This window comes from Sturnus vulgaris, unplaced genomic scaffold, assembly GCF_052056855.1.
Source record: "Sturnus vulgaris isolate bStuVul1 unplaced genomic scaffold, bStuVul1.hap1 Scaffold_87, whole genome shotgun sequence".
In the NCBI taxonomy this organism is placed as follows: Eukaryota; Metazoa; Chordata; class Aves; order Passeriformes; family Sturnidae; genus Sturnus; species Sturnus vulgaris.
Window position 1 is genome coordinate 1,579,492 of NW_028276756.1, and position 27,609 is coordinate 1,607,100.

The window sequence follows — 27,609 nt, forward strand, 5'->3', positions numbered from 1 at the left end:
GAGTTAGAGTGTGGTGGTTTGAGCATATTTTAAACCATGGCTAGAAGAATAGAAGGAGTCCCTTTCTCTCCTTGGTTTAGACTAAATCCTTGGGAATTTTTGTGAATCCAGGGAACTACTGGATAGAAAGAGGAAACGATCAGGTTCATCTGGAAGGAATATACAGAACCTCAGCAGGGAGGTTGGTAGCTTTGGACTGGAAAGAGAGAGTCTGGTCATTCAAGAGAGAAGAGGAGCAGCTTGCTTTTGTGGGTGTTACGAGGCTTTTGGGGCTTCTGGAGGTTGGCACTCCACGTGGTTACTGTTACAGTGTAGGACTTGTGAAAAACGTTGGTCCCTGATTTATCGGTGTAAAACTCAGCTGTCCTGCCAAGAACTTTATTTTGCTGTCATGTTATCAGGCTGGCAGTTGCTTGTATGTGGGTGTCATCTGCCCTCTAGGGAAGAGAAGGGAGAACTTGCTTAGAAATTGCTGCACCCTAAGAGCCACAATTTAGGATGAATTGTAACAGAAAATAAAACTAAAACCCAAGATAAACCAGTAGTGACAATCATGGAACACATTGTCTTCACATACAATAATAAATACACTTAAAGTTAGGCAATTCTTCTCCTGAACAGCCTGGTAATAACTCGATTTAATAATTTTAGATGGACTGGTGCAATGTGAAAGGTGTTGATTTGCTTTAGCAGGATCTGAAATCCATGGGTGGATGCAGTTCAGAATCTCTGTGACTCCTTCAGCTGCAGCACTGAAATGTTCCTTTGCTCTGGGCAGTGCCCGAGTACAGCCAGACCAGCAGGAGTAGGGATGGATGTTTGGGATGTGTGCCCAGCTGACTCACCGGGATTCAAGATCCTGCTGTGTAAACAAGGCATGCATGGGATGGTAGCAGGCAGATTTTTAGATCCCGAGGGCCTTTTTGCACACGAAAAAACATAAGGAATTAGACTTGATTTTCTTGCAACTGAATAAAAAGTGATTGGTGTGTATATGATACAAAAGAAAAGGAGAGAACCATGCCCAAGTCTTCTCCCACAGGAAGGATGCCCTACTTTGGTTCCAAATTCTGCTCTTGGACACTCCCTGAGACCACCAGTGCTTGCAGGCAATTACCCAAATGCAAAATGTGCCTTATGTTCCACATTCAGCCACTTAATCTCTCCTTTATCAGAAGAGATTCCTCTCCCTGGAAGCTCTCAGACTCACAACAATGCCCAAGCAGTCCCAGGCACCCACTGCAGTTTCCCAGCCTCACCAACCCAAATGCCAAAAAGCAGCCCAAGTATGAATCTTCCCTGCAAGTCCCATCCCTTCAGCACGGGAGACAGGCAGAGCTGTTTCCAACCACACCTTGGGTGTCATTTTGCCACCCAAACTTGGGTCTGACAAGGCTGAAACTGAGCAAGACCCTCAGGAGCAATCTGAGTGCAGATTTCCTGTCAGCAATAGGTGGCAATATTGTCCTGTTAGTTATTCATAATAGACAGGTTTATAGACCACCAGCACATGGGCCCATCCCGAAAATTCCTTGCACTTGGTTATTTTAAAGGCAGGTACCACCCTCCATCTCTTCTTTTGCAAGGCAGAAAAGCATTACCCTCAAAAAACACAAAGCTTTCCTGAGATAGCCAAAAGAACTTCAAACTGTATTTAAAACAAACCAAAAAATATGCAGGTGCTTTGCATTGAACAGTAAGAAAATGAACAAAACAAAACTGTTTCTGAGGCTCCAAAAGAGCAGAGAACATGGAACTATTTACATCCTGGAGACCCAGTGAAGGCACTTGGGCTCCAGTCTCAGTCACTGTAAATTCTGTCTCGTTCAGTGGATGAGCTCAGGCCGGCTCCTGGTCACGTCTCTTGGCTTTGTTCAGCAGAAATCTCTGGAACAAAAGGAGGGATAGAGAAAACATTTGGTTAGATTCATCCAACAGGCACGTCTGGCAGAAGACACTCAATGACTGGAGTGACTTTACTCAAAGAGAACCTGCAGAGCTCTTTGACTTTCAGCAGCTGCCTCTTTATGGAGAGGATTTTTACAGCCTCCCAGCCCTTCTGCCAGGCACATCCCGATTTTTTCCTTTTGCAAGTTTGCCAGCAGATCATGGCAATGCATCCCTTTGCCCAAAGGGGCCCACAAAACTTTGTGTTTTATGGAAAATGACACTGCAAAGGCCCCGTGGGATGGCAGGTTACAGCTTCTGACTATTCCCCACTGCTTGCACCACAGGACAACACGACATTTGTAATGACTAAACTGGACAAAAACGTAGCAGCAGCTCTAGGAATTCCTTTTGGCAAATGTTGGTCACAAGCCCAGCAAGGAGTCAAAAGTCCAAGTGCTGCCCAGCTGTAGCTAAGCTACTCAGCAGGTGCTCTCCCCCATCCCTCCCTCTCTCTTTGCTCCCAAAATGAGGAATAAGGAAGCAGCAACTGGGGTGGCTGCAGGGCCAGCCCTGTTTGGTGTCTTCAGAAACTGCAGGCAGGGCTGTGAAACAAACACTTACTGCTCCAACTTCAGTCTCCTTGTCTTGTCTTCATTTGGCAGAGAAGTCTCTGGGAAAGGATTCTTCTCAACCCTGCAGATCCCTGAAAAACAACAGAGAGAAAGCTGGTCAGAGAGGGATGCCTAAAGCAATTCCAAAGGCCGGCTATCCTGAATTTCCAGAGAAAATGTTCCTTTGTCCCAGGCATAGTCTGTGCTCCAGGATCTCCCCCTCTCGCCTCCTTCCCCAGCAATCCCTCCAATAATGGAAATGGAACCTTGGCTTCTCACTTGGCAACTCACAGTGCTTTGGAATCATTAAACTTCTCCCAGGCATGGAGAAATTCAGCGACAGGTTTCCTTCTCAGTGGCTGAGAGAGCAGTGAGGGCTGGAAGGAGGAAAATTATCAGGAAAAAATGAGCTATTAGAAGGCAGCAAATACAGTGTGCACAGCCTGGCTTAACTCACAGCCCCACCCTCCCCCAAACATCCTAAATCCCACACCCCAAGCCAACAGCAAACACCCAAATTTTAACAAGCAGCCAGTAAAATCCAACTTTATAACCCAGAAATGCAAAGCTGCAAGGGTTATGAAGAATTTTGTAAGCAAGCTATAAAACTTCAGGCCCAGGTTGCAGCCACACCCACAGGTTTGTTGTTTCTTATTTTTAAACAAGATTCAAAAGATTTCTGTTTAGAAACATACTCCTTTTTACACCAGTCTTGCATTTGCAGTTGGCTGCAATCAGAAAGAGTTACTTATCTGAGAGGATGTTTCTGAAGAGAATCACACAGCACGTGTGGGTTGCAGGAATCCTCCTGTCAGCTCTCCTGGATATCCATGGTGATGCCCTGGGGTTGTTCCCTGGGATCTTCCTCCACTTTCCTGTGCTTGGCTCCTGGTTCCTGGCAGGGTTATCCGTGGCAGGCAGGTCCAGGTTGTCAGTCTCGGTTCTGAGTCTCTTTTGGCTTGAGTTTGGTGCACGTTGTGCAGCAGTCACGGCCAGCAGTGGTGGCAGCACCACATTCTTCCTCTCAGCTTGGAATGAAGCTTCTGATGCTCTGCACAAGAGAAGGAAATTCATTAATATGATGCACATACAATGTTCTTAAAAACTTGGCTACATCCTGTACCAGTTCTCACCAGTGTCTCAACTGGACAACGCTTCCAAAGCTGAGAGGCTTCAAGTGACAGGGACTTTTAATTGGCAGGGATTTTAACATTCAATAACACAATAGCCTAGCAGATTTCTGATCATCTGAAATCAGGATGACCAGGGAACTCTGGCAGCAAGAAGCAGCACCGAATAGCTCTCAGCCTTGGTTCACTACTGCTCATTTCCACCATTTTTAGTCAGCTCCTCAAAGTTTCTGAGAACACAGCAAGCAGTGAATCCCAGCTCATGGACTGGAGCCTCAGAAGAGGAGGAAATGAAGTTAAACGCAGTGGGAAGGCTCAGATGTGGGGCTGCACTTCTTGCCTGACTCTGCTGTGCATGGGACAGTCCTCTCCCCTCTTTCAGCACCCACCTTTGCCATGCTTTGGTCCCTACACATTGCACACGTGCTCTCCAGCTGCTCTGCCTTGGCACAGCTGATGCTGCACATCACATTGGACACAGAGCACAGCACCATCCCCAACCTGATCCAGAGCCCTCTCTGCCCAGAAACACCTCCTGCCCCTCCCACTCCAAAAGCCAGCACATGACTAAGACAGCTGCTCATTTTCCCTAAGGAAAAGGGAGCAAAGAACTCCACAATTAAAGCTTTGCCATTCCTACTGCACTTGGAACATCCCTTCCCCCAGCCAAGCACCAACCCAAACACCTCTGAGCTTCCAGAAGATGTCAGGAGGGAAAGGTTCCCTACCCTCACCCACCTCCACCTGCAGAGCTGCTTTCTGCACTGGTTGCTTCCAGCATGGAAAGGCCAATCTGCAGCAGGTCAAGTTGCAGAAGGCACACAAAATTGAAAGCAAACTCCCAAGGGTCTGGACAGAAGAAACAGTTCTTTTTCTCACCCTTCTGATTTAGATTTACACATCCCACCACTGCATACTCACTTCAGTTTACTGCACTCTTTGTTTGCTGAAGGCTGAAATTTTGGGGGGGATTTTTTCTCATTCCTTTTTCTTCCTGGGAGTATCCCCCTTGTCGTCCCTCTAACAGGAAGAAAGAAAAAAGGGAAAAAAAATCAGTCAGGTCTTGAAAGTTCACATAAAGTACAGACCAGTACAGCTCCGTTTGACAGATTCTGGTTGAAAACAAAAAATAACACATGGAGCTGTCTTTAGAGGAGAAAGATCATGGCTCTAGTGCCAACCTATGAAGGGAATCTCCACAAGGGGTTTTCAAACACCACCTTGGTCATTGTCCAAACCCACCTCCCCTTGCCCCTCTCACCTTCTTCTTTCTAGGGGACTCCTCAGGATTCCTCATTTCTTTTCTTTTCAAGTCTGGCTTCCTCGCAGACAAGAACAACTTCTTCTCCCCAGGAGGTGAGGGCACTTTCTCCTTGTGCAAATCCCCAGTCCTGTGGCATTTGGGGATGAGGGCATCACCTTCCTGAGCATCTCCCAGGAGCTCAGGCTCCAAAAACCCTTTGGTGTTGGCCTGGGGGCAGCCCTTGTGCTCTCTTTCCTCAGAGGGCTTGTGAAGTGCCAGCTTTGGGTCTTCACTGTCGGTTTTTGGCTTCTCTTTGACTTCCAGCTGATCCTTGCAGGGCTGGTCTGTGACCTCCCCAGGACCAGGCTCACTCTCCTCCTTCCTCACCCTTTTGGATTTGTTGTGTTCCAGGGGCTCTCCAGGCCTTTTGGTACCCACAGACTCCTTGGGCAAAGGCTCCTTGGTGAGCCCAGGAGGATGCAGGCAGCTCTGCTTAGTCTGAAGATGAGCTCGCTGAGGAGCCTGATCCACCTGGCCACTGCTCTTCTGGGAATCCTTTCCCAGGGAGCCAGAGCTCTTGGGACCATCCTTGGCCACTTGTCCAGAGCTCTTCTGAGGGTCCTTGGCCACTGGGCCACAGCTTTTGTGAGAAGTCTCCTGCTCTTGGCCAAAGCTCTTCTCTGAAGCCTTGGCACCTTGGACAGAGCAGGTGTGAAATTCCTTGGCCACTTTACCAGAGCTCTTGGGAAAATGCTTGGCCACTTGGCTCCAGCTCTTCTGAGAATCCTTCACTGCTTGGCCAGAGCTCTGGGGGAAATCCTTTTCCCTTTGGCCAGAGCTCTTGTGGAAATCCTTGGCCCTTTGGCCAGAGATTTTTTGAGATGTCTTGGCTGGCATGCCAGAGCTCTCCTGAGAGCCCTTGGCCACTTGCTGACAGGTTTGCTGGGATTTCTTGGCCACTCGGCCACAGCTCTCGTGAGGAGACTCCCTTGCCTTGGAGTGCTGCTGGCAGGAGCGGCTGCTGATGCCCTGCTCCTGCTTCTCACCCTCCTCACGTCCATTCCCACGGGCAATTTCCCTGGGACCCTGTCCTGGTGCTGCTCCTCGCTTTGCCTGGGTCATCAGGTTTCCAAGCCACCACTTTTTATCAGCTGGTGGCTCAGGCTGCCAACAAAAAGAGAAACGAAGGATTCAAGACTGATGCCTTTATGGGCTCTTTCTGTCCTAGCACAGCTCACCAGAGCCCAGGGACTCTTGCCCAGAGGTTGTAAGGTCTGGGCTTTGGCCTGTGAAGAATTACTCTAAACTAACAGGCCATGTGCCCTAACTTGCTCCTTAAGCACCATGGATGGATATTTGCTCAATAAAAAACCCATATTTGCCTGTGGGCAAATAGCTAAGCCTTCACTGGAGTGAGAGGGGTCTAACAAAGCAGTATTTGCAGGACACACCAGGCAGCATTTGGAACCAGAGGAGAAGTACAACATCTGCTTCCTTCCTAGGACACCCCCCTGCAGTGGGCAGGGGCTGTGGGAGCCTCTCCATGGTCTCTGCACTCACCTCAGGTGCTGGCAGGTCCAGCACCTTTGCAAGGTCCTCCTCACTGTCACTGGAGCTGACCTCTGGGTCATGGCCTGGGGAGCTGTGGCAGTCCCTGGAGCTCCCTGACTCGGAGCTGCTCAATTTTTCAATAAGAAAAAAATCATTGCAAAACTTCTTAGAAGTGTTTTCCTTGGGCACAGGAAATTACTTTCAAATTTCACAGCTACATTTCTATAGCTTTTGTAGCTGTAGCTTTACTAGTCCTGCCAGGCTTCAAAACCATATCCAGGAATGATCAGATTCAGCTGGTATCCCTTAGCATTTATTGCTGTCAACGGCATTATTAGCAGGTTGACAAGCACAAAGTGTGATGTTAAGCACCACAGATTAAAAGAAGACTTTTTCAGTCTGGTACATGAAGACCTGGGGGCCTTTTCTTCACTTTCACTTTATTTTGGTTTAAAACACAGTCGCTGTCATCATGACATGGTTTAGTGCACTTGGTGTTGTTGGATTAACTATAGGACTTGATCTTCAAGATCTTTTCCAACCTAAACCATTTCATGAGTCCATCAAGAAATAATAATTTTTCTGTTGGTGAAAATTCCCTGCATTGAAGTTTTCTGAGAAAAATCTGACTTAAGATAACCCAAATTTTTGTTCATTCCAGGTTATTTTCCCAGCAGAGATTGGAACAGTCTGGTTACTTACAATGTTCTTGGCTCAGAACTCAGCCACGTTTCTGAAGCTGCACCAGCCTGCTCTGGAAATCAAGAATGAAAAGCTTGTGTTTATTTACCTGACCTGTAGCAGATTTTACCCTCTGGTCTCTGAGCACCAGATCAGGCAGGTGCTTTCTTCCAGGAGGGGCTTGCCCCTCAAAGATCAAGATTGTTCATCACTCCAGATGGCAGTGATGAACAAAATACTGCTTGTCCTCTGCTGAACTGCTATCTGGAGTTCCAGGTAATGATTGTTTACAGTTTCTTAAGCCATTCCTCAATTCACCCCTGCTCAGCAAAGCAGAGGAAATCATGCTGCTTCATCAGTGTGAATGCTTGATGGTCTCTGCTCCATATAACACACAAAATTACCTGTCAGCACACAAAGAACTGGGTTTTCTTTCATTTCTACTTACCCTGCTTCTGTGCTGCACATCCATCAGGTTGGGACTCCTAGAATGAAAGGACAAAGTAATTTGCCATGCAGCTTAACAACACATCTACTGACTCCAAAACTGTGTTAATGGCACATTAGGGGTATGTGCATTTTGGAAGAAATATTTTGAAAACATTCTAAGAGCTGCCAAACAGCTGAGCTGGACTTCTGCTCAGCAGAAAGATCTTTTGTAATTTATCAGAAGCCCTGGGAAAATTGGGCTGGCTTACCTTTGTTGCCACTGCAAGTCTGGAAATCTCTGCTTTAGTTGGTGTCTGAAGAGGTGACAGGAGAGGTGACAGGGGGCTGCTCATGTCCTGCAAAGAGAGGGAGAGAAGCAGCTCTCAGGAGTTTTGCTGATGGACACAGAGGGAGTTTCAACCTTCCAGAGCCAGAGGGTTCCACCTCCTCATGGATTTGTACAGGAGATCTGGTATTGAAGAGCACCCACCTTCAGGATTCCTTCAATGGACTGCACATAAACGTGCAGGATGTGCTGAAACAAGGAAGAGGGAGCAGTGAGAGTTTGTTTGGATATTTTACTCATTGATAGCAAACAAGCAAGCACTCAGCAAACATTTGCTGACCAGCAGGTCTGGAAATGCCATGCAAGTCCACTCATAAAGAAATGCTAGTAAGGATTAAGAGCTGAAGCCACCACCGTCACCTCCTGTGAGATCAATGTCTGGCTTCCCTGGCAGTCAGGAAAGAGTTTCCATTGCTGACTTTTTATTCCTGTTCTCAAGACAGTCTGTTCCTGCAGTCTGCTCCCTTGATTGAATATCACTCTCCTTTAGTTGCTATTGAAGCAGCTAAGCTTTGCCTGCAAGGGCACAGGCTGCCTCTGCATGTGAAAGAATTGAGCAAAAAGTTTCATGAGTTAAGAAAAAACAGTTTAGAAATAACGGTTCCTAATTCTAGAGAAATTCTCAGTTCAGTTCTAGAGGAGGAGGAATATTTGTCATTGATTCAAATAAAATCAGACTCATCTTTCTGAAGTAAAAATAAAAAAATAAAAAAATAGCCCTGGCTAAAATGCAACCCTTGTAAGGTGTAGTTGGTGCTTGGCTTCCAGTTGAGAGCACTGCTCGTGCTCAGGTAACTCAGGCTGGCTCCAGCCTTCAGCACTGCAGGACTGTGTTATCAAAGACAGGGTCATCTTTGAGACCAAGCGGAACTAAGAAAATATTACATCAACAGGACTGAAAGAAGCAGAAAATGAAAGGAGGAATTTTTCACGTCTAGAGCCATTGTCCAAAACAGCCATGACCAGAAATCAGTCAGTCAGGGGCCACAGCCCAGAGATCCCTACTGCAGAGGATCCAGCACATGCACTCCAGGTTTCATCTCTCAGCTTCAAAATGGACTAATCCTGGGGTGAAAACTCCAGAAGGACCAGACAATGATGCCAAAGGACAAGGGGGAACACTGCCAGGTTAGGCTCCAGAAGTCCAAGCAGGGCTGTTTCTTGACAAATTCCAAAAGGGAAGCAGAGGGCAAGAAATGTCTTCTGCTGCTGCAGAGGTCTCAAGGGGACAACTAAGAGGGACAGGATTTCAGGTCTGCTGTCCTGGCTGCCCTCAGACTGCAGAGAGGGAGGCAAGGGGCTGCTGTGGAGCAGCCTCTGCATTGGATTTGCATTCACCTTGGGTGCTGGTGCTCCTGGAAGTGCAGAGGCTGGCGAGCTGTGGCAGTCCCTGGAGCTCCCTGACTCCCAGCTGCTGGGCTGTGCTGGTGCCACCCTCTTCTGCTGGGGCTGGAGAGCTCTGCAAGGCCCCCAGGAGACAAAATTAAACAGCAGCAGGGGAAAGGTTACTTCCTTATCCCACTGACATGGCAGCATTCCAATCGAAACCCAAATCCTGTGTTTGGCCACTGAGAGCAGAGGGGAGAGGGCCAGGGGAACACATTGCCATGCTCCAAAAATAAAGAACCAGCATCAAAACCCCTCTGGGGGAATAATCAAACCTTCAACATCACACCCAGCCAGACAAAAATGTAAACAGGATCTGACTGCTGTATTGTGAACCTGTCTTTTGCCAACTAAAGCTAAATTAAACACCAAAACTTGCCAGTGCCTTTCTGAAAGCAACAACCCTCAAAGGAAAATTTCCAATAGAGCCCAACAAATTTCAGGTGGGATTTTGGAGGGTTTTTTTATTCTTCCCCTTATGTTTTCACTTCTCCATCTGTGTTCCTTGGTTAAGACAAAAACATAGGATCTACAGACACACTGGAGGAGGGGAGGAGGAGAAAAGAAGGGAACACCTGGGGAAATCCAAGTCTGGTTCATAGGCAAACTCCAGCATGCCCGGGTTATTCCTTTCTAATTGGAGCTTTCCTGAAAACCCCATAAAACTGAAACCAATTTTCAACAGCAGCTCCAGGCAGCCACAAAGCAAAGCCTGTAGCTATAAGAGGAACCAGGAACCCCTTGCCATCTCCCCCTCATGTGAAAAGGTTTGTTTTTCTAGTTTGGTCTAGAGGGTTGTTTGCCAACACAACTGTACCTTGGAGGAGCAAGTGAAGGAGGTGGCTTTTCCACAACCTGTTTTGTTCAAAAAAACAAAGAGGAGAGGGGGAGGCAAGGTTAGCTCAGGGAATTCAGCAGAGTGCAGCAAGTGGGGAGGATTTCAAGATGTGTGTGCCTGGTGTAGGCACCATCTAAAGCTGACTTGGTGGGCAGCACTCTGCACTCCCACCTCTGCCTAACACACTCAGATCATTATTGTCAGCTTTTGCTGACAGTCAAGGTAAAATGGGGTTTGTGCTTCCACACATGACATGCTTCAAATGTCCATGAAAAACATCAGATTTGGAGACGACAGCTGGAACAAAAGTGGGAGTTCTTGAAGCATTTTCCATTCGTCCTCTGGTTCAAACATGTGACAGCTCTACAAATGCAGAGCCTACTGAAAACAATGGGAGAGAGGAAAGAGAAGTTTGCTGCCACATTGGCCCTCTCAGAAACACTCAGAAGCTCAAGGGCATCTGTGTCTCTGTAACACCCTGTGCTGCAAGCATGGGGCTGGTTTCCCTTTGTTGGCAATGGGAATTGGGAAGCCCAGACACAAGGCAGCAGGCCCAGAGCCTTTGGGCAAGGGGAGCTCGGGAATGGAAACCTCCAGCTTGAGGAAGGAGCAGCTCTGGCTGCTTAGGATGAGCTGTCATGGGATGGCTCTTGAACTGCTCTAGAGAGTGTTACAGACTGAGAGGAAGGCTGAACTTACAACATCTTACAGCTCCAGCTTTTATCTCGACTTCTCCTCACCCACCCCAAAACACACTTTCAGGGAGGGAAACATCTGCTGAGTGAACAGGAGCTGAGCAATGCATTCCTTCCCCACCCATTTCCTTCATGTATGCAAAACAAGAAATACAGAGATCTATTCTTGAAGAGCACCAACCTTCCAAGTTTTTTCAGTGGATGGCACACCAATGGGCTTCTTTTCCTGAAACAAGAACAAGGGAGGCAGGAGTTGATTTGGGTTTTTTACTAACTGACATGCACTCAGCCAGCATGTGCTTACCAACAGCTCCAAAAATGTCATGCGAGTCCATTAATAATAAAATGCCAGTAAGGATGAAAAGGCCCATCTGAAGGGGAGTGAATAATGGAGACCAGGTGGAAAACCAGCTGAAATCCCCACAGTCACCTTCTCCTCCTCTGAGGAAAATGTCTGTGTTCCCTTTGGAACCTGGCAGTCAGGAAATATTGTTTCCATTCTTAAACTACTACTACTATTACTATTACTATTATTTGTTACTATTATTACTATTATTATTATTATTGTTGTTGTTGTTATGTAAGAATGTTTGTGCAGTCTTCTCCCTTTTTTTAAGCAGCTAAGCTTTGCCTTCAGGGGCACAGGCTCCCTCTGCATTTAAAAGAGTTGAGCAAAAAGCTTCCTTGGTTAAAATAAACCAGTCAGAAGTAATGGTTGCCAATTTTTCTAAGCCAGTTCTAGAGAAAGAGGAATATTTCTCATTCACCCAAATAAAATGAGACTCCTTCTTGTTCTAAAGGCCACAGCAGTCTGGATAAGACACAGAGTTCTGACACATCTGCAAAGATGCAACACAGTTTATGCAAGTTCTGGCTGACTTTAGCCATCCTCTTCTTGCCCCTGCAGCATTGGCAAATGCCCAGCTACCGTTTCTCACTCTCCCATGCTTGGCCAAGTGATGGATTCAGCAGCCAGATTTGGAGCTGGGCATGTTCTGCAGAGCTGAGCCCACCCCCAGCTGATGGCAGAAGCTGCCAGGGATTCCAAGCCTCTCCCAGCTGTTTCTGGGCACCCCCTCCTTCCCCTCCCTCACCACCCTCTCCAAGGAAGATGCAGCATCCCTGCTCCTTTCTTCACACTGATACTCCCTGACATTTGTCATTCACTCCAATAAAATCAGACTCATCCAAGCAGCAAGGACAAACACTGCCCATTGCTGCTGGCCTGAGGGCTGATTGCAGCACTCTGCATTTCCAAGACTTTGAGACCAGGAATGGTGCTTTATTTTTTTGGCACAGAAGAATGGCTCCTGCTCTGCTTTATTCTCTCAGCTTCCTCTCATTTTCCACAAGGTATTGCCTACAGTCCTTTGCAGTTGATCACCAGCCTTTTCCAGGAAAAGCTGACTGCAGCCTCCAGCTCTTCCTTCTCCTCCCAAAGGCCAAACACAGTTTGAAAACCATCTCCCTGGCTCTCCTGGCCCAGCTGCCATGGCTCAGCACTGTGAACTTCGACCTCCCATAGGGCACAGCAACATCCCAGTGCTGAAGGATGAGCCTGGCAAAACCCCAAAGCACATCTGGAACCAAGTGCCAAGGCTCAGCCACCAGCCAGGAGTGTGATGATCCCCTGACCTTGAGGGACTGCCAACAACAGAGGGCCCCAACAATTGCACTCACCTGGACAGGCTCAGGAAGGATTTTGGATGGTGGAGCTTTGGCTTCTGGCCTCTGTTTGGAGACAACTTCATTGCAGTCCTTAGAGTTCTGCTTAGTGTTAGGCCTGAGGCCTAGTGATTGCAGTGAGAATTCCTTCCCTATGTCCTCATATGGGTTTGTCTTCCTGGAGGCCAGACCACTCCTGCAGGTCTGTGACATGGATTTGGACATTTCTGGAAACCACAGAGGACTTGGAGGGGACTCCTGCCAGGGGATCAGGTTGAGGTCCCACTCGCCCAGCATGTGCTTGATGTGCCATGACAGCTCATCCTCTTTATTGGTCTGCAGCACAGGAACAGAGAGGGGAATGTCAGAAACAGCCCAGGCAGGAGAGCCAGCTCTGCAAGAGACATTGCTCAGCATCTGCATGGAATCACCATGCATCCCCACTAGGGAAGTTAGGCAAGCTCAGTGGAGCAGATGGGAAGATGCTGTGTTTGCAGGGATTGGGCCAAAGTCTGCTACAGCCCATGCAGAAGACACAGCTCTCCTCTCGGCCCCCAAGCCTCCTTCCTCCTCTCCTTCCAGCCTGCACCCCACTCCCATTACCTTGTAGGGATTGGCAAAGACAGGAGTCTTCTCCCGGGATATGTATTTCTCCTCCACCTCCCTCCTCCGCCTCTCTTGCTCCAGACGGCCGAGCAGGTTTCTGTTGTTGTTCCGGCTTTCAGAAGGAGACACAGAAAGGAGAGTTAACACTTGAACCCGTTTTTATACTCTGTGCACAAACTGGGGCTTTCCCACAAGGGCACATGTCCAGCAGCAAAGCAATGTTGAAATCCTCAGGATGCTGACAGTGGACAGATCAGTTCTGTCCCCTGTGTGTCTCATTGCTCTGGGACACAGCACACATCCTTCTCAGGGATTGCTGCTCCTCATCCCAGACATCGACAAGGATGAGAAGGGAAAGACTCTCCCCCCATTTCATTGTGAAACAAATGGAGAAGCAGTCGCTGAGTCACTGAGGGGGATCAGCACATGAGCTGGCAAATTCACTTGCAATCATCAATGGAGAAACTGCCATGCTTGTTCTTCACACCTCTCACCTCACTCTCCCCCTGAGAGTCAAAGAGAATCCTCTCTTTTGAAGGTGTTGCCACTTTCAAGGATTGAATTTTGTCCACTTTACAAACAGCCTTGGAAATTCACTCTCTACTGTAAATGGATATTTAGAAAGCTGCTTCCACAGAAAATCATGTAGCTGTATTTCAAGCAATCCCATCAATGTCATTAGAATGGAAATCTCAGACATTCAGAAAACACCATGTCAAATGCCCCTGTTCCTCCTCAGCCACATCTGCATGTACTCAATCCCACCAGCCCCATAGCAAAACACCAATAAAGCTGTGTCCCATCATGGCAAAACAGATCCTTTAAACTGTCCCTGCTCTGTGAAAGACTACTGCAAAATGAGGGAAACTCTGCCTCTGCTATTTGTGGACATAGGAGAAGGAAAAGCATGTAGGCAGAGTGGATGCAGGTATCTATTTCTACTCTACTGCACAGTCTGCTTTATACATACAATTCCTGGATTCTTCTTGGCCCATCCAACTTCCAGCGGTGGCACTTTCTCCAATACCACACCAGTAATCAGCTCCTGAAAGTTTCATCATCCATAGAACCAAGGCACAGCTGCCTCATCTCATTCTGAGTGCCATTACTTACAATAAACCAGGTTTTTGCACTAGGTGACATTCCAAACTCAGAGCAAAGTGTCTGCTGTCTGCTGAAATGCCCAATCCTTGAAGATGAGCCTGTAGCTCTCCCAGTCTCCAGAGCCCTGCAGACACCATTGCTGCCCATCTCTGACCTGGCCATTCAAGGTGCTTGTCAAGATGCTCTTCAAAGCCTTTGCACACCTGAGCTCTGCTGCCACTCAGAACCCTGCACAGTTTCCCTAAGGTCAGGGAAAGTTAGAAGCTTTGGGAACTCCAGGCACCTGGCAGCCTTGGAGCAGGGGGACTCCACAGTCCCAGTCTCTCCATCTCCAGGGGCAAAACAGCTGCAGAGTTAAAAACACTGCTGTACTTGCTGCAGGTGGTCAACACTCGATGTGTCACCAGGAAAACCCCATCACCCTGACTGCTCAGAGAGGCAGAGGGAGCCAAATGTCTGCCCTGAAACATCAGCTCAGTTCTCATCCTCTCCAAACATATTCCACAAGAAATAAGAACTTGCACCCACCCCGAAAAAAAACAACTCTTGTGCTTTGCTACAGACTGAAACAGGAAAATACTCCAGGGCCCAAAGCATCCCAAAGTGCAGAAGGGAGTGCCCTGGCCCCAGTTAGGAGAGATTGGCTTCAGAAAGCTCAGCAGACAACCTGCCCTGGCCCACAACATCATCCAGGTCTGGGTCTGTAACAGGACCTCTGAAAATCCCACTGGCAGGACAACCTTTATTTCTCCCACTCAGGGATTCTGATTCTTGCATTGGAGGGAGGATTCTTTTCATAAACCCTCTCAACATTCAGCACGGCACCTGGGAAGCCAAGATTGCATCAAATCAATTTCTACCTGATGTTGCTGTTCTGGTTGCCTCTTGGCTGCATTTTAGAGCCTCAGTTTGAGTCAGCTTCTCTGGAAGAGAACAAACAGATATTCACCATCTGCAGGAGTTCATGATTAAAGCAGAGGCCACGATCTGCAGGGACTTGCTACCCTCGGAGCCTGGAATACCCTTCTGGCAGTGCTCCTAACATCAATGATCCAAATGTGGGGATTACACATAGCTGAGAATGGGGGGAACCGAGAGATCCATGTTCCCCTTCCCCCAGTGGTGATGCTGCATTTCAGGTCAGCTCTTAACTCCAGATTTGGCCAAGAGCATGACAAACCAGGCCACCACTGCTGCAGGCTCCAGGATATTTGGTTCAATTTTCAGAACAAATGCGCCCTAAGAACCCTGCTTTTAGATAACCAAATGTGACAGTGGTTATCTTTTTTCTTCTGTTTTCACTTAGAGTCAGAACTGAATGTTCAAAAGACAAATTTCTTGTTCAAACTTAGTTGTTTATTAAATCTTATCTAAAGTATGGAGAGTTCTTCCACACTTCGAGCTATTAGGCCGAAAGTAGGAAAATTGAGGTGAATTTAGCTAGTTAGAAAGTCTTTTAAAAGCTAACTATCCAATTAAGAACAAGCTTCTATATTATTTATACTTTTGACTCAATAACTAAACACTTGAGACCCACAGTGCAGCACTAACTATCCAACCAAAAACCGCTACCTGAAATCATGAAGAAGAAGGAACAAGAAGGAAAAAAAGAAAACAAACAATGCCCAGGAACCTCCATCTTGTTCCATACCCATTACTATATTCTGAAATCCCAAATTCCAAACCCTTCACCATGTGAAATTACACACTTCTATTCTAACTACACACCAGTGATTCTAACTTGATCACTCTAATTTGGAAGCCTTCTCCAAGGCCTCAAGCCAAAAGCAGTGTTCTTTTGAGAGTCAGTGTCAGAAAGCACAGAAAGTTCAAAATTCCCAGGCTTCAAAGTTCCAACACAAATGGGCCTCACATAAATGGCAGCAATTTTGGAAAGGGGAATGAAAGAAAAGGAGGGAAATAAAGTCCTGAAAACACAGCTCTAGATAAAAAGGTAACGAGATCCTCTCAGCAGAAGTAAAAAAATTCAAACTGGCTGAAATAGGACTGAGAACATTTCCATTTCAATTTGTGACATTCATTTACAGCATCTCACACTCCAGAGAGAACAGAATGATTTCCTGCTGGGGAGGAGGCTACAGGAGTTTTCTGTGAAGTCTTGTGAGCCACCCCACTTAGAGCAAGTGGTGTGGAACAGGAGCACAGACACTTGGGGAAGAGCTGGAGCAGCTGAGCTCCAAGCCATGGCTGTAACACCAGGGAAGGGACCAGCAGGGAACCATTCTGCAAGCCACAGAATGGGAATCCTGTGGATGGGGATCCTGCCAGAGCCCCACCTCCCCCTGCAGCTGGGAAGCCTCACAAGAGACAGTGACACCAAGCTAAGAGGACACACCTGGAAGCAAACAAACACTGCATCTTTGTTCTTCCCTCACGAGCATGAAAACCATCCTGCTGGCTGGGAAATAAAGTGCCTTCAAAGAACATGGTGCCCACTGGAATTTCAAGAGAAACAAAAGTGGGAGAAGTAGGAAGTGCATGCAGGGAGAAGTCATTCCAACTTTCTTCCCATTTCTGCTGAGTGGACCTGGCATTGGCAGAACTTGGGCAGAGAGAGATGCATGCACACATGTGAATAAACAGCATGACAGGGAAGCCTGCCCTGTCACCAGCTTATCCTTGACATGGCCACAAAGCACACAAGTGGCCAGCAGGAAAATCTAGATTTCACTAAACAGTCCAAAAGTTGTGCAAATGCCCTTGACAGGGCCGGGTTTTTGACCACACTATTCCCACAAGGCACAAATGCTCCTGCAACCAGGCTGTGCTTCTGAACACAAGCTTGCCTCACTCTGGAGAGGAAAGCAGGTACCCAAGTACCCTGATGGCAATTCCTACAAGCTTTGGACAGGGCTGTTTTTGGCCAGGCTCATTTCTGCATCCCTTAGCAAGACATATTTGATTGCTCTTCTTTCTGCTTTGTCCATCCAGTTCCAGGCAAAGAGCTGCTCTAGTGGAACAAGGAAGCTTGGAAACTGCTTGAAAACTGCTTAGAAACTTGATGTACCCATCTCAAGAGCTTTTCTTTCAAATGTTGCCATCACTAACCTTCCCATGATATTTTTATGGGCAAAGCTTGGTGTTTTACATATATATTTGAAGCAACAATTTGACATCCAGTCAGGGAACATACTGGACTCATAGAACCAGAGAACCATAAATCTATAGAACCACAGAATGCTTTACATTGGAAGAGGCCTTAAATGTCACCAGATTCTGCCCCTCTGCCATGGGCAGGGACACTTTTCACTAGACCAGGTTTCTCAAAGGTCTGTCAGACCTGGCCTTGAATGATTCAAACATTCTGGTGGTTGTTGTACTTAGATAAATATAACATATGAATATACATACAAAGCTATTATAATGATAACAGCCATGAGCCTTGAAACTGGAAAAAGAACAAATCAATAACTTTGGCTTCACTTTGGGGTGTGGGTGTTTCCACAAGGGCTTTGCCACCTCCCTCTGGAGTACCTGGCTGCCACAATTCAACTGCCAGAACAGCCCCTGGCAGCTGCTCCCATTCCCAATGGGGCAATCCCAGGCCACATCTGGAGCAGCTGCTGCAAGCACTGCCCAGGAAAAGCAAAAAATAAAGTTCCCCCTGACACACATCTGCTGGCTCTGCCCTCAGCCTTCTCCTTCTCAGTGCTGGCGCCTTTTGTCAGCACACGGGGCAGAACCAAGGGCCCTCTGTGCTCCCCATGTCACCCTCCTTTCCCAGGGATTGGCTTGGAGACATTTGGGATTAAAGCATCAGCAGCAGCAGCACGGCCTGCTGCAACCTTGTAATTTGTCCTGATCTAAGCTGGGGAATAATAATCTTAAATATTTGCTATATAAAGAATGCCTTAAAGGTAATTTCCCTGGTTAGTGGCTCTTTCTCAGCACACTGCTGCTAGCTTGCAGGAGCAGGAGCATTGGCTTTGAAGATGCTCCTGTTGATGCCCAGCGCTGGTGGCCAGCAGGGACATCCGTGCCCAGCCAGTTTGCCCCTTGGTAGCCAAGTGCAGAATTACCTGGCACAAGCCGGCCGTGCGGGCGAGGAATTCCTGCCCTGTGGCAATGAATGCTCTGCCAAACAGGCTTTGGGGGCAGAGCAGAACTCCGGGATGGAGCGGGCAATGCAGAGCTCCGGGATGGAGGAGGCAGAGCAGAGCTCCGGGATGGAGCGGGCAGGGCAGAGCTCCGGGATAGAGCGGGCAATGCAGAGCTCCGGGATGGAGCGGGCAGAGCAGAGCTCCGGGATGGAGCGGGCAATGCAGAACTCCGGGATGGAGCGGGCAATGCAGAGCTCCGGGATGGAGCGGGCAGGGCAGAGCTCCGGGATGGAGCGGGCAATGCAGAGCTCCGGGATGGAGCGGGCAGGGCAGAGCTCCGGGATGGAGCGGGCAATGCAGAACTCCGGGATAGAGCGGGCAATGCAGAGTTCCGGGATGGAGCGGGCAATGCAGAGCTCCGGGAGTGAGCGGGCAGAGCAGAGCTCCGGGATGGAGCGGGAAATGCAGAACTCCGGGAGTGAGCGGGAAATGCAGAGCTCCGGGATGGAGCGGGCAGAGCAGAGCTCCGGGATGGAGCGGGCAATGCAGAACTCCGGGATGGAGCGGGCAGAGCAGAGCTCCGGGATGGAGCGGGCAATGCAGAGCTCCGGGATGGAGGAGGCAGAGCAGAGCTCCGGGATGGAGCGAGCAATGCAGAACTCCGGGATGGAGCGGGCAATGCAGAGTTCCGGGATGGAGCGGGCAGAGCAGAGCTCCGGGATGGAGCGGGCAGGGCAGAGCTCCGGGATGGAGCGGGCAATGCAGAGCTCCGGGATGGAGCGGGCAATGCAGAGCTCCGGGATGGAGGAGGCAGAGCAGAGCTCCGGGAGTGAGCGGGCAGGGCAGAGCTCCGGGATGGAGCGGGCAATGCAGAGCTCCGGGAGTGAGCGGGCAGAGCAGAGCTCCGGGATGGAGCGGGCAGAGCAGAGCTCCGGGATGGAGCGGGCAATGCAGAACTCCGGGATGGAGCGGGCAGGGCAGAGCTCCGGGATGGAGCGGGCAATGCAGAGCTCCGGGATGGAGCGGGCAATGCAGAACTCCGGGATAGAGCGGGCAATGCAGAGTTCCGGGATGGAGCGGGCAATGCAGAACTCCGGGATGGAGCGGGCAGGGCAGAGCTCCGGGATGGATCGGGCAATGCAGAACTCCGGGAGTGAGCGGGAAATGCAGAGCTCCGGGATGGAGCGGGCAGAGCAGAGCTCCGGGATGGAGCGGGCAATGCAGAACTCCGGGATGGAGCGGGCAATGCAGAGCTCCGGGATGGAGCGGGAAATGCAGAGCTCCGGGATGGAGCGGGCAGGGCAGAGCTCCGGGATGGAGCGGGCAGAGCAGAGCTCCGGGATGGAGGAGGTAGAGCAGAGCTCCGGGATGGAGCGGGCAATGCAGAACTCCGGGAGTGAGCGGGCAGAGCAGAGCTCCGGGATGGAGCGGGCAATGCAGAGCTCCGGGATGGAGCGAGCAATGCAGAACTCCGGGATGGAGCGGGCAATGCAGAGTTCCGGGATGGAGCGGGCAGAGCAGAGCTCCGGGATGGAGCGGGCAGGGCAGAGCTCCGGGATGGAGCGGGCAATGCAGAACTCCGGGATGGAGCGGGCAGAGCAGAGCTCCGGGATGGAGCGGGCAGAGCAGAGCTCCGGGATGGAGCGGGCAATGCAGAGCTCCGGGATGGAGCGGGAAATGCAGAGCTCCGGGATGGAGCGGGCAATGCAGAACTCCGGGATGGAGCGGGCAGAGCAGAGCTCCGGGATGGAGCGGGCAATGCAGAGCTCCGGGATGGAGCGCTCAGCGCTGCCGCAGCCCAAGTGCGGCTCTGCCGTTGACGCCGCCCGGCTGACAGCGGAGCGTCCCAGGCACGGAACGGGAAACGGGCACGGGACGGGCACGGAACGCTCGCCTGCAGCCCCGGCCCCGCCCGGCAGCAGCGCGCGTGTTGTCCCCGAGTACCACCGAGCCCTGCCTGTCTGTCCCCGAGTGCTGAATCCCACAAACCTGTTATTGTTTTTTTGTTGGGTTTTTTTGGAGCTTTTTGTGCTGTCAGGCACTGACCTCCTGCAGAACGCTGCTTTTGACCTGAGGCCTTGAAAACGGCTTCTAAATATGAGTGGTGAAATAAAAATCACGAGTGTGTAGTGAAATAGAAGTGTGTGCTTTCACAGGGTAACAGGTTTTCAATTGGAGGTTTTTATAGTATAGTAATAAGTATGGGACAATATGAAAGATTTTGAGAGTTGTCTCTTTCGGTGTTCATCTTCCTTCTTCTTCATGAGTTGCAGGTAATAGTTTCTAGTTAGTCAGCATCACACTAAAAATCATAAAAATCGAATTATTGGGTTAAAAGGATAAATAGTATGCGTTAATTCTCTATTGAACTGTTTAGCTTTAAAAAAACTTGTAGCAGCTGCATCTTTCGCCATTTTTTCCAAGCTAGAAACGCTGTTGAACGCTCTGTAATTTCTGATAAAATTTAATAAACAACCAAGTCCAAACACGAGAAAAAAACGTTTCCATTGTGTTTCTGTTAATCCTAACTCTAAGAAAAAGGGAAAAAAAAATAACAAAACAAACAAAACAACCAAAACCAAGCCACTAATTAAGTGGTGCCAAAGTCCCACCATTGCTACACCCGAGTGCCACCGAGCCCCCGAGCCCTGCCCGGCAGCCGGGAAGGAGCCGCTGAGGAGCCCCCAGGGAGCAGGGCCAGAGCTGCGGCTGCTTTGTCCAAAAGCTTGGGGACATTCCGTGAAAAAAAGCTGAGAAATTCAATTCTAGGACCTGCACGCCTTGTGACTCTTAAGTACTGATGGAAAATTAGGAAGGCTCCATCCCAGTGCAGACAGGAGCACCCCTGGACTGGGGACTCTTCAACAAGAATTTCATGTGTAAATTATTTGTCACTGGGATAAAAAACCAGAACTCCACAGCAACCCAACTAATCTATATCATTCACAAATTCGGTATGTTTCTAGCAAGTACAGAGAATTCTTGAAATACCTAATGTGAGAGAAGCTTTTTCCACAAGAGTAACTCCATCAGACGGGGAATGAAGTATTAAATCATCTCAGCCGAACAGAAACAATTAATCCAAAATAGTCAGAATCAACATGTCACTGATAAGGCACAACTGATGTCCAAGAATTCCTCATTTGCTAAACAAATCAAGGAGATCTACGCTGAAAAATAATTCCCAGATGATTTTTTCATAGATCAGATTCCTGTAGTTCAGCTGCTCCACCTGCCTTCCAGCTCTACAATCCTCCTTTGCGTTTTATTGTCATACTGCAAACCTACAAAAGAAACTTTTCTGAGAAAAGAGGGTATCTCCTATTAAATTTCTCTTGAAGAGAGCTTCCAGCCACAGCAGTAAGAGCAGTGTTTGCTGCCTGCCCTGAGCAGAGACACAATACCTATTGCCCAGCCTCTTTCCCACCTAACCTACTTTCCTAGTCTGAACTTTGTAGCCACAGTCACTGGAAATAAAGTCAGAGCTTTAACTGTACTTTGCATATTTTCAGTTTTATTCTAAAATTTTCTACTTCATCCTCTTGAAATGTACAGTTTTGTTTTAAAGTGCATACTTTTTATTTTTCCTTCTTGAGTATTTTATCCCAGAGGCATTACTGCCATCATTGATGGGCTTGGTCACTGCCAAGGGTGGGTACATCTTGGTTTTATTTTAAATGCACCTTTTCATTTCTACTCAAGAAAAGAAAAGTGAAAAATGCTAAAAATCAATCCCATAAAGCCAAGTTTTATGATTATTGAAAGCAGTATGGAACTGAATGAAGTTTACTCCATCCTAACCCATTTATTTATTTAATTTTATTAATTCAGATTGTTTGATGCTGTGATATAAAACATATCTTGTTTTCTTCTGCTGCTCCCAACATTTGAACATCACTGTGAGAACTGCTGGGCAGCCTCTGCCAGCTCCTGCCCAGCCCGTGGCACCTGTGGGCCTGCACTGACAGCCCTGCCCCGGGCTCTGCCGGGCTCTGGGCCAGCACAGAGGCCGGGCAGGGCTGGCCATGGCCGGGAACAGGCCCTGAGCCCCGCAGGAGGATGGAGCTGGGCCACAGCCAAACTCAGCCCAGGCCAAAGCTGGGCTCAGCAGCCAGGGCTGGCAAGGGCTGGGGACAGAGGCTGGCACTGACAAATGTCCTGGGCCCCCTCCCTGCTCTGTGCAGGCCACCAAGGGCACAGAGCAGCCTCCTCTCTGGGCCACTTGCCTGTTTGCAATGCCTTCCCCAGGCGCTGGCCCTGCCCCACAAGGCCTGGGCTGAGTCCTGCCCCTGCCCGCTCAGCCAGGCTGACATGGCCACTGCTGCTTTCTCTGGCAGGCTCTCTCAGGCCAGCCCAGCTCCCTGCAAGCTGTGCCAGCTGCCCTGAGCTCTGTGCAGCACCAAGGGCCTCTCCCCAGCACAGCCCAGCCGGCTCTGGCCCCACAGCTCTGCTCAGGCCAGGGGGCTCTGGGCAGTGGCCCCACGGCCTCAGCCCCTGCCAAGGGCACAGCAGCAGCTGCAGCTCCGAGAGGACTCAGCCCCAGCCATGGGGGAAGGTGTTTGGCCAAGGCAAAAGGAGGCTCCCTGTGTGCCCTGCTCCCCTGTCCCTGAGCTCCTGAGAGCTCTGCAGCCCCTCCTGCCATCCCATCTGCCCAGGCCAGCACAACAGCCCCGGCCTTGGGGCCCTCCAGAGCTGCTCCTGCTCCAGGCCCAGGGCCCATCCCAGAGCTGGGGCAGCCAGAAAGCTGTGCCCATTTCTGTTCATTCCTGCTCTGATGAGGATGGATCCTCAGTCACTTGGAGGATGCTGATGAATTTTACTACTCCAGAGGCTGCTTTCTTTCTTCAGCTCTTCTGATGAGATATTCTGTTACAAAGACTCTTAAACATTTGCTCAAAACGCCCAAACAAGAAAACTTCCTTGGAATAATTTATGTTTTCAATTCTTCTGTGGTTAATTAGACAGATTTCAGAAGTGTATTCCAAGGGACTATACTATATTGAAAACAACGCAGAGGGAACGGTTTGTCCTGTAAAGATTTCTTTTCCTGTTTCTAGATGGATATAAACAATGTCCCAATTATATTGACCCTCAGAAACCTTCTAATACAGTCTGAAGAGATATGAAAATCAAGACCCTTCATGGCTGACAATCAATAACACTTTGTCCTCACCTCCTCCTCAGCTTTTCCCTCATCCAAGAACTGTGACTCCTATTGATCAGGAATGGTGTCACCAGCAGGACCACAACAGCGATTCTTCTACTGCTTGGGCAGCACAGTGCTGTGTCCAGTTCTGGGCCCCAATTTAGGAAGGACATGGAGGGGCTGGAGCGTGCCCAGAGAAGGGCAACAAGGTTGGTGAGGGGTGTGGAGCACAAGTCCTGTGAGGAGTGGCTGAGGGAGCTGGGGATGTTTATCCTGGAGAAGAGGAGGCTCAGGGGAGACTTCATCACTCTACAACTCCCTGACAGGAGGGTGCAGCCAGGTGGATGTTGGGGTCTTTTCCCAGGGAACAGTGAAAGGATAAGAGGACACACACTTAAAGCTGCACCAGGGGACATTTAGGCTGGACAATAGGAAAAACTCTTCACAAGAAGAGTGACTGGGCATTGGAATGGGCTGCCAAGGGACGTGAGTGAGTCACTGTCCCTAGAAGTGTTTCAGGAAAGACTGGATGTGGCACTCAGTGCCATGATCTGGGTGACAAGGGGGTGTTGCATCACAGGTGGCACTTGATGCTCTCCAAGGTCTTTTCCAGCCTGGGTGATTCTGTGATGGCTGTGACACTGCAGGGCCCTGGGGCAGCAAGGGGCCATTGTGACACTGCGGAGCCTCGTGAAACTGAGAGGACCAGAGTGACACTGTGTACGACATGGCACCACAGAGCCAAGGGGCCACTGTGACACTGTGGGGCTACATGGAAGCAAGGAGTCCATAGTGACAGTCTGGGTCCTGGTAGAACCACAGAGGCCACTGTGACACTGCAGGGCCTTGTGGAACCAAGGGGCCATTGTTTCATTGCAAGGACACTTGGAACTAAGGGAACAATTGTGACACTGTGGTGCCCCATGGAACCAAGTGTCCCTGGTGACACTGCAGGATCTTGTGTAACCAAGGCTCCATTGTGACACCACAGAGCTCATGGTCCAAGGGACTTTGTGACACCAAGAAGTGCCATGGAACCAAAGGGACATTTGTGACACTGAGAGACCTCATGAAATCAAGGAGAACATTGTGATACTCTAGGGCCTAAGGGAACTGTGAAGACACCAAGATGGATTCGAGTGTTGATCTGCTGTAGGGTAGGAGGGCTCTGCACAGGGACCAGGACAGGCGCTGGATCCAGGGTCCAAAGACAACAACATAAGGTGTAAGAACACCATGTTTCAGGTCCAGCAGTTTGGCCACAAGAACCGCTGCAGTGCTCCAGGCTGGGGAAAGAGTGGTGGGACAGCAGCCAGGCAGAAAGGGACCTGGGGACACTGATGGACAGCAGGCTGGACAGGAGCCAGCAGTGTGGCCAGGTGGCCAAGAAGGCCAATGGCACCAGGCCTGGATCAGGAATGGTGTGGCCAGCAGGAGCAGGGCAGTGATTCTTCCCCTGTGCTCAGCATTGCTTGGGCAACAAGGCTGGTGAGGGGTCTGTAGCACAAGTCATGTGAAGAGTGATTGAGGGAGCTGGGGATGTTTATCCTGGAGGAGGTTTAGAGGGGACAAGGTGGTGTCAGAGCACAGGTTGGACTCAACGATTTACAAACTCTTTTCCAGCCTGGCTGATTCTGTGATTCTCTGAAACCACCCCTGGAGCAGTTGCAGGATGAGCCCTGAGACTCCTCTTCACAAGGTCCAGCAGCCCAGGTCCCTCAGCTTCTCCACACAGCCCCAAAGCCCATCCTGTCAGTCCTCCAGAGCCTCTCCAGCCCCTCCTCATTGCCCACAACAGGGAGCCCCACACCCAGACACAGCAGCTCAGATGTGTCCCCCTGGCCTGTGGTGACTCTGGCAAGGGAGAAGCACGAGGCACTGCAGGACACTTCAGACAATTCCCGAAGCACTTGGAGGATGATCCTGCTCCCCAAGGGATGTTCCCATGCTGCCACCTGAGGAAGTGAAATGGGGAGTGGGGCCAGAGAGGAAAGGGCAAACAGGAATGGTCTATTTGCAGGGGAGGGAACAGGGATGGGCAAGAGGAAGAAATCTGGATCAGGAAGGAGTAAAGAAAGCAAAGGTGAAGCAAAAGAAATGCTCAGGGCAGTTTGTGGGTGGCTGCTAGGCAGCCCTGGCTGTGAGCAACAACATCTGCAGTGGGACAGGATACTCACAGCTCATGGGAACAAACTTTCTGGCTGACTTCAGAGGCTACAACAAAGCTGAGTGGTTTCCCTACCGGCCCCCAGCCCTTGCTGGCCCCAGGGGCTGATGGCATTTGTGCTCACTCAGCTCCATGTCCCCACAGCAGCACCATGGGGGTGCTGAGCCTGCTGTGTGCAATGCAAACAGGGGCTCCTGAGCCAGTGCTGCCGTGTGTGTGCCTGCAAGGATGCGGCTCCTGTGTGAGCTGCGGGAGAGGCCAGGGCTGCAGAGCAGGGATGTTGTTGGCAGGTGCATGAGGACGCTCTGGGACGCTGCCCTGGGGTGTCCAGCGCAGTGGGGATGGATCAGCCCCTGCTCTGCTGCTCCTTGCCAGGGTGTCCCCCTTGCAGGGAGCTTGCAGAGCACCAGCCATGCTGTTTGCCCCCAGCCTGCCCACGGCCAGCCTGGGGCTGCTCCCGGGGCTTTTCTCTGCTCAGCATTGGGCTGGCCAAGTGTTGTGGAGAGAGCCTGGCCAAGGAGCCTGGAGCCCCCAGGTGTCAGCACTGCCCCAGCAGTGCCCATGGCCTGTCCCTGCTGCAGCCCCGGCACTGCCACCCCCAGGGCTGTGCCCGGCTCCGAGAGCACTCAGGCCCGGCAGCAACACGAGGGCCAGGAGTACAGTGGGGCAGTGGCACGGGAGCAGCACTGGCAACACCAAGTGCTGCTGCTGCTGCTGGGCTCAGCTGCTGTGCCAGCACTGATCTGCCCCCAGATCTACACACAGACATTGCTGCTGCAGCTCCAGAGAAGGGAACAGAAGGGGCATGTCTGGAGAAAACTTTGCTAGGATAGAGATTATTTAGTTCATTAAAGCCAATGAGAGTGCAGCCCCTCATTGACAGTCTCTGGTCACAGTAATCATGGGGAGAAACAAAATGAAATATGGCAGAAAGAATGGCGTTTCTATGTGAAATATGTTAAAATATTTTTAAAAAAGGAAATAAAAGAGGAATTTGATGACCAAACAAAACAAGTACTATCAAAGACGATTTTTATTGGAAGCCATTTGCTGAAACAGGGAAGCTACTTACTGTTTCTAAAACCATCCAGTGATCAGTCTCCACACTGCAGCCTTGAGCTGCTGGTTCCTCATGCTGTAAATGAGAGGGTTCAGGGCTGGAGACACCACCGAGTACGGAACTGACAGTGCCAGATCCAAAGATGGGGAGGAGATGGAGAGGGGTTTAAGGTAGGCAAGAAAGCCAGTGCTGAGGAACAGGAAGACCATGGCCAGGTGAGGGAGGCAGGTGGAAAAGACTTTGTGCCGTCCCTGCTCAGAGGGGATCCTCAGCACAGTCCTGAAGATCTGCACGTAGGAGAAAACAATGAACACAAAACATCCAGAAGCTAAACAGGCACCTACAGCAAGAAGCCCATGAAAGCCATGAAGTTCCCTGAAATAGGATTTGGAGCAGGACAGCTTGAGGATCTGAGGTACCTCACAGAAGAACTGGCCCAGGGCATTGCCATGGCAAAGGGGCAGGGAAAATGTATTGGCTGTGTGCACCAGAGCATTGAGAAAGCCACTGGCCCAGGCAGCTGCTGCCATGTGGGCACAAGCTCTGCTGCCCAGGAGGGTCCCATAGTGCAGGGGTTTGCAGATGGACACGTAGCGGTCGTAGCACATGATGGTGAGTAGAGAATATTCTGTTCCAATGAAGAACAGAAAGAAAAAGAGCTGAGCAGCACATCCAGCGTAGGAGATGTGTCTGGTGTCCCAGAGGGAATTGTGCATGGCTTTGGGGACAGTGGTGCAGATGGAGCCCAGGTCGCTGAGGGCCAGGTTGAGCAGGAAGAAGAACATGGGGGTGTGCAGGTGGTGGCCGCAGGCTACGGCGCTGATGATGAGGCCGTTGGCCAGGAGGGCAGCCAGGGAGATGGCCAGGAAGAGGCAGAAGTGCAGGAGCTGCAGCTGCCGCGTGTCTGCCAATGGCAGCAGGAGGAAGTGGCTGATGGAGCTGCTGTTGGACATTTCATCATTCTTGCCTTTGTGGGCTGTTGAAAGAACGACATTGAAAA

General features: G+C 50.0%; 1 protein-coding gene across 1 annotated transcript; it reads right to left on the reverse strand.

The window, feature by feature from the left end:
• Nucleotides 1–1,619: 1,619 nt before the first annotated feature.
• LOC148217284 (uncharacterized) lies at nucleotides 1,620–18,372 on the reverse strand. The gene is made up of 14 exons (XM_088158742.1): nucleotides 18,216–18,372; nucleotides 15,036–15,098; nucleotides 13,069–13,183; nucleotides 12,481–12,801; nucleotides 10,982–11,026; nucleotides 7,805–7,891; nucleotides 7,555–7,591; nucleotides 7,128–7,179; nucleotides 6,435–6,549; nucleotides 4,893–6,038; nucleotides 4,553–4,651; nucleotides 2,793–3,552; nucleotides 2,512–2,593; nucleotides 1,620–1,887 (listed from the first exon to the last, which is right to left on the reverse strand). Exons 2-11 carry the CDS (start codon nucleotides 15,068–15,070, stop codon nucleotides 4,610–4,612), a joined length of 1,995 nt encoding a protein of 664 aa, XP_088014868.1. The 5' UTR covers nucleotides 15,071–15,098; nucleotides 18,216–18,372; the 3' UTR covers nucleotides 1,620–1,887; nucleotides 2,512–2,593; nucleotides 2,793–3,552; nucleotides 4,553–4,609.
• Nucleotides 18,373–27,609: the final 9,237 nt, after the last annotated feature.

What these genes read in the sequence shown, in the direction of transcription:
- LOC148217284 (XM_088158742.1), bottom strand. Translation starts at nt 15,070, where the DNA reads ATGCAGCCAAGAGGCAACCAGAACAGCAACATCAG. An exon ending in CCACTGAAAAAACTTGGAAG is followed by an intron (nt 7,892 to 10,981) that starts GTTGGTGCTCTT and finishes CTCTCTTTGCAG; the next exon opens with GACATGAGCAGCCCCCTGTC. An exon ending in AGTCCCCTAGAAAGAAGAAG is followed by an intron (nt 4,652 to 4,892) that starts GTGAGAGGGGCA and finishes TCTTCCTGTTAG; the next exon opens with AGGGACGACAAGGGGGATAC.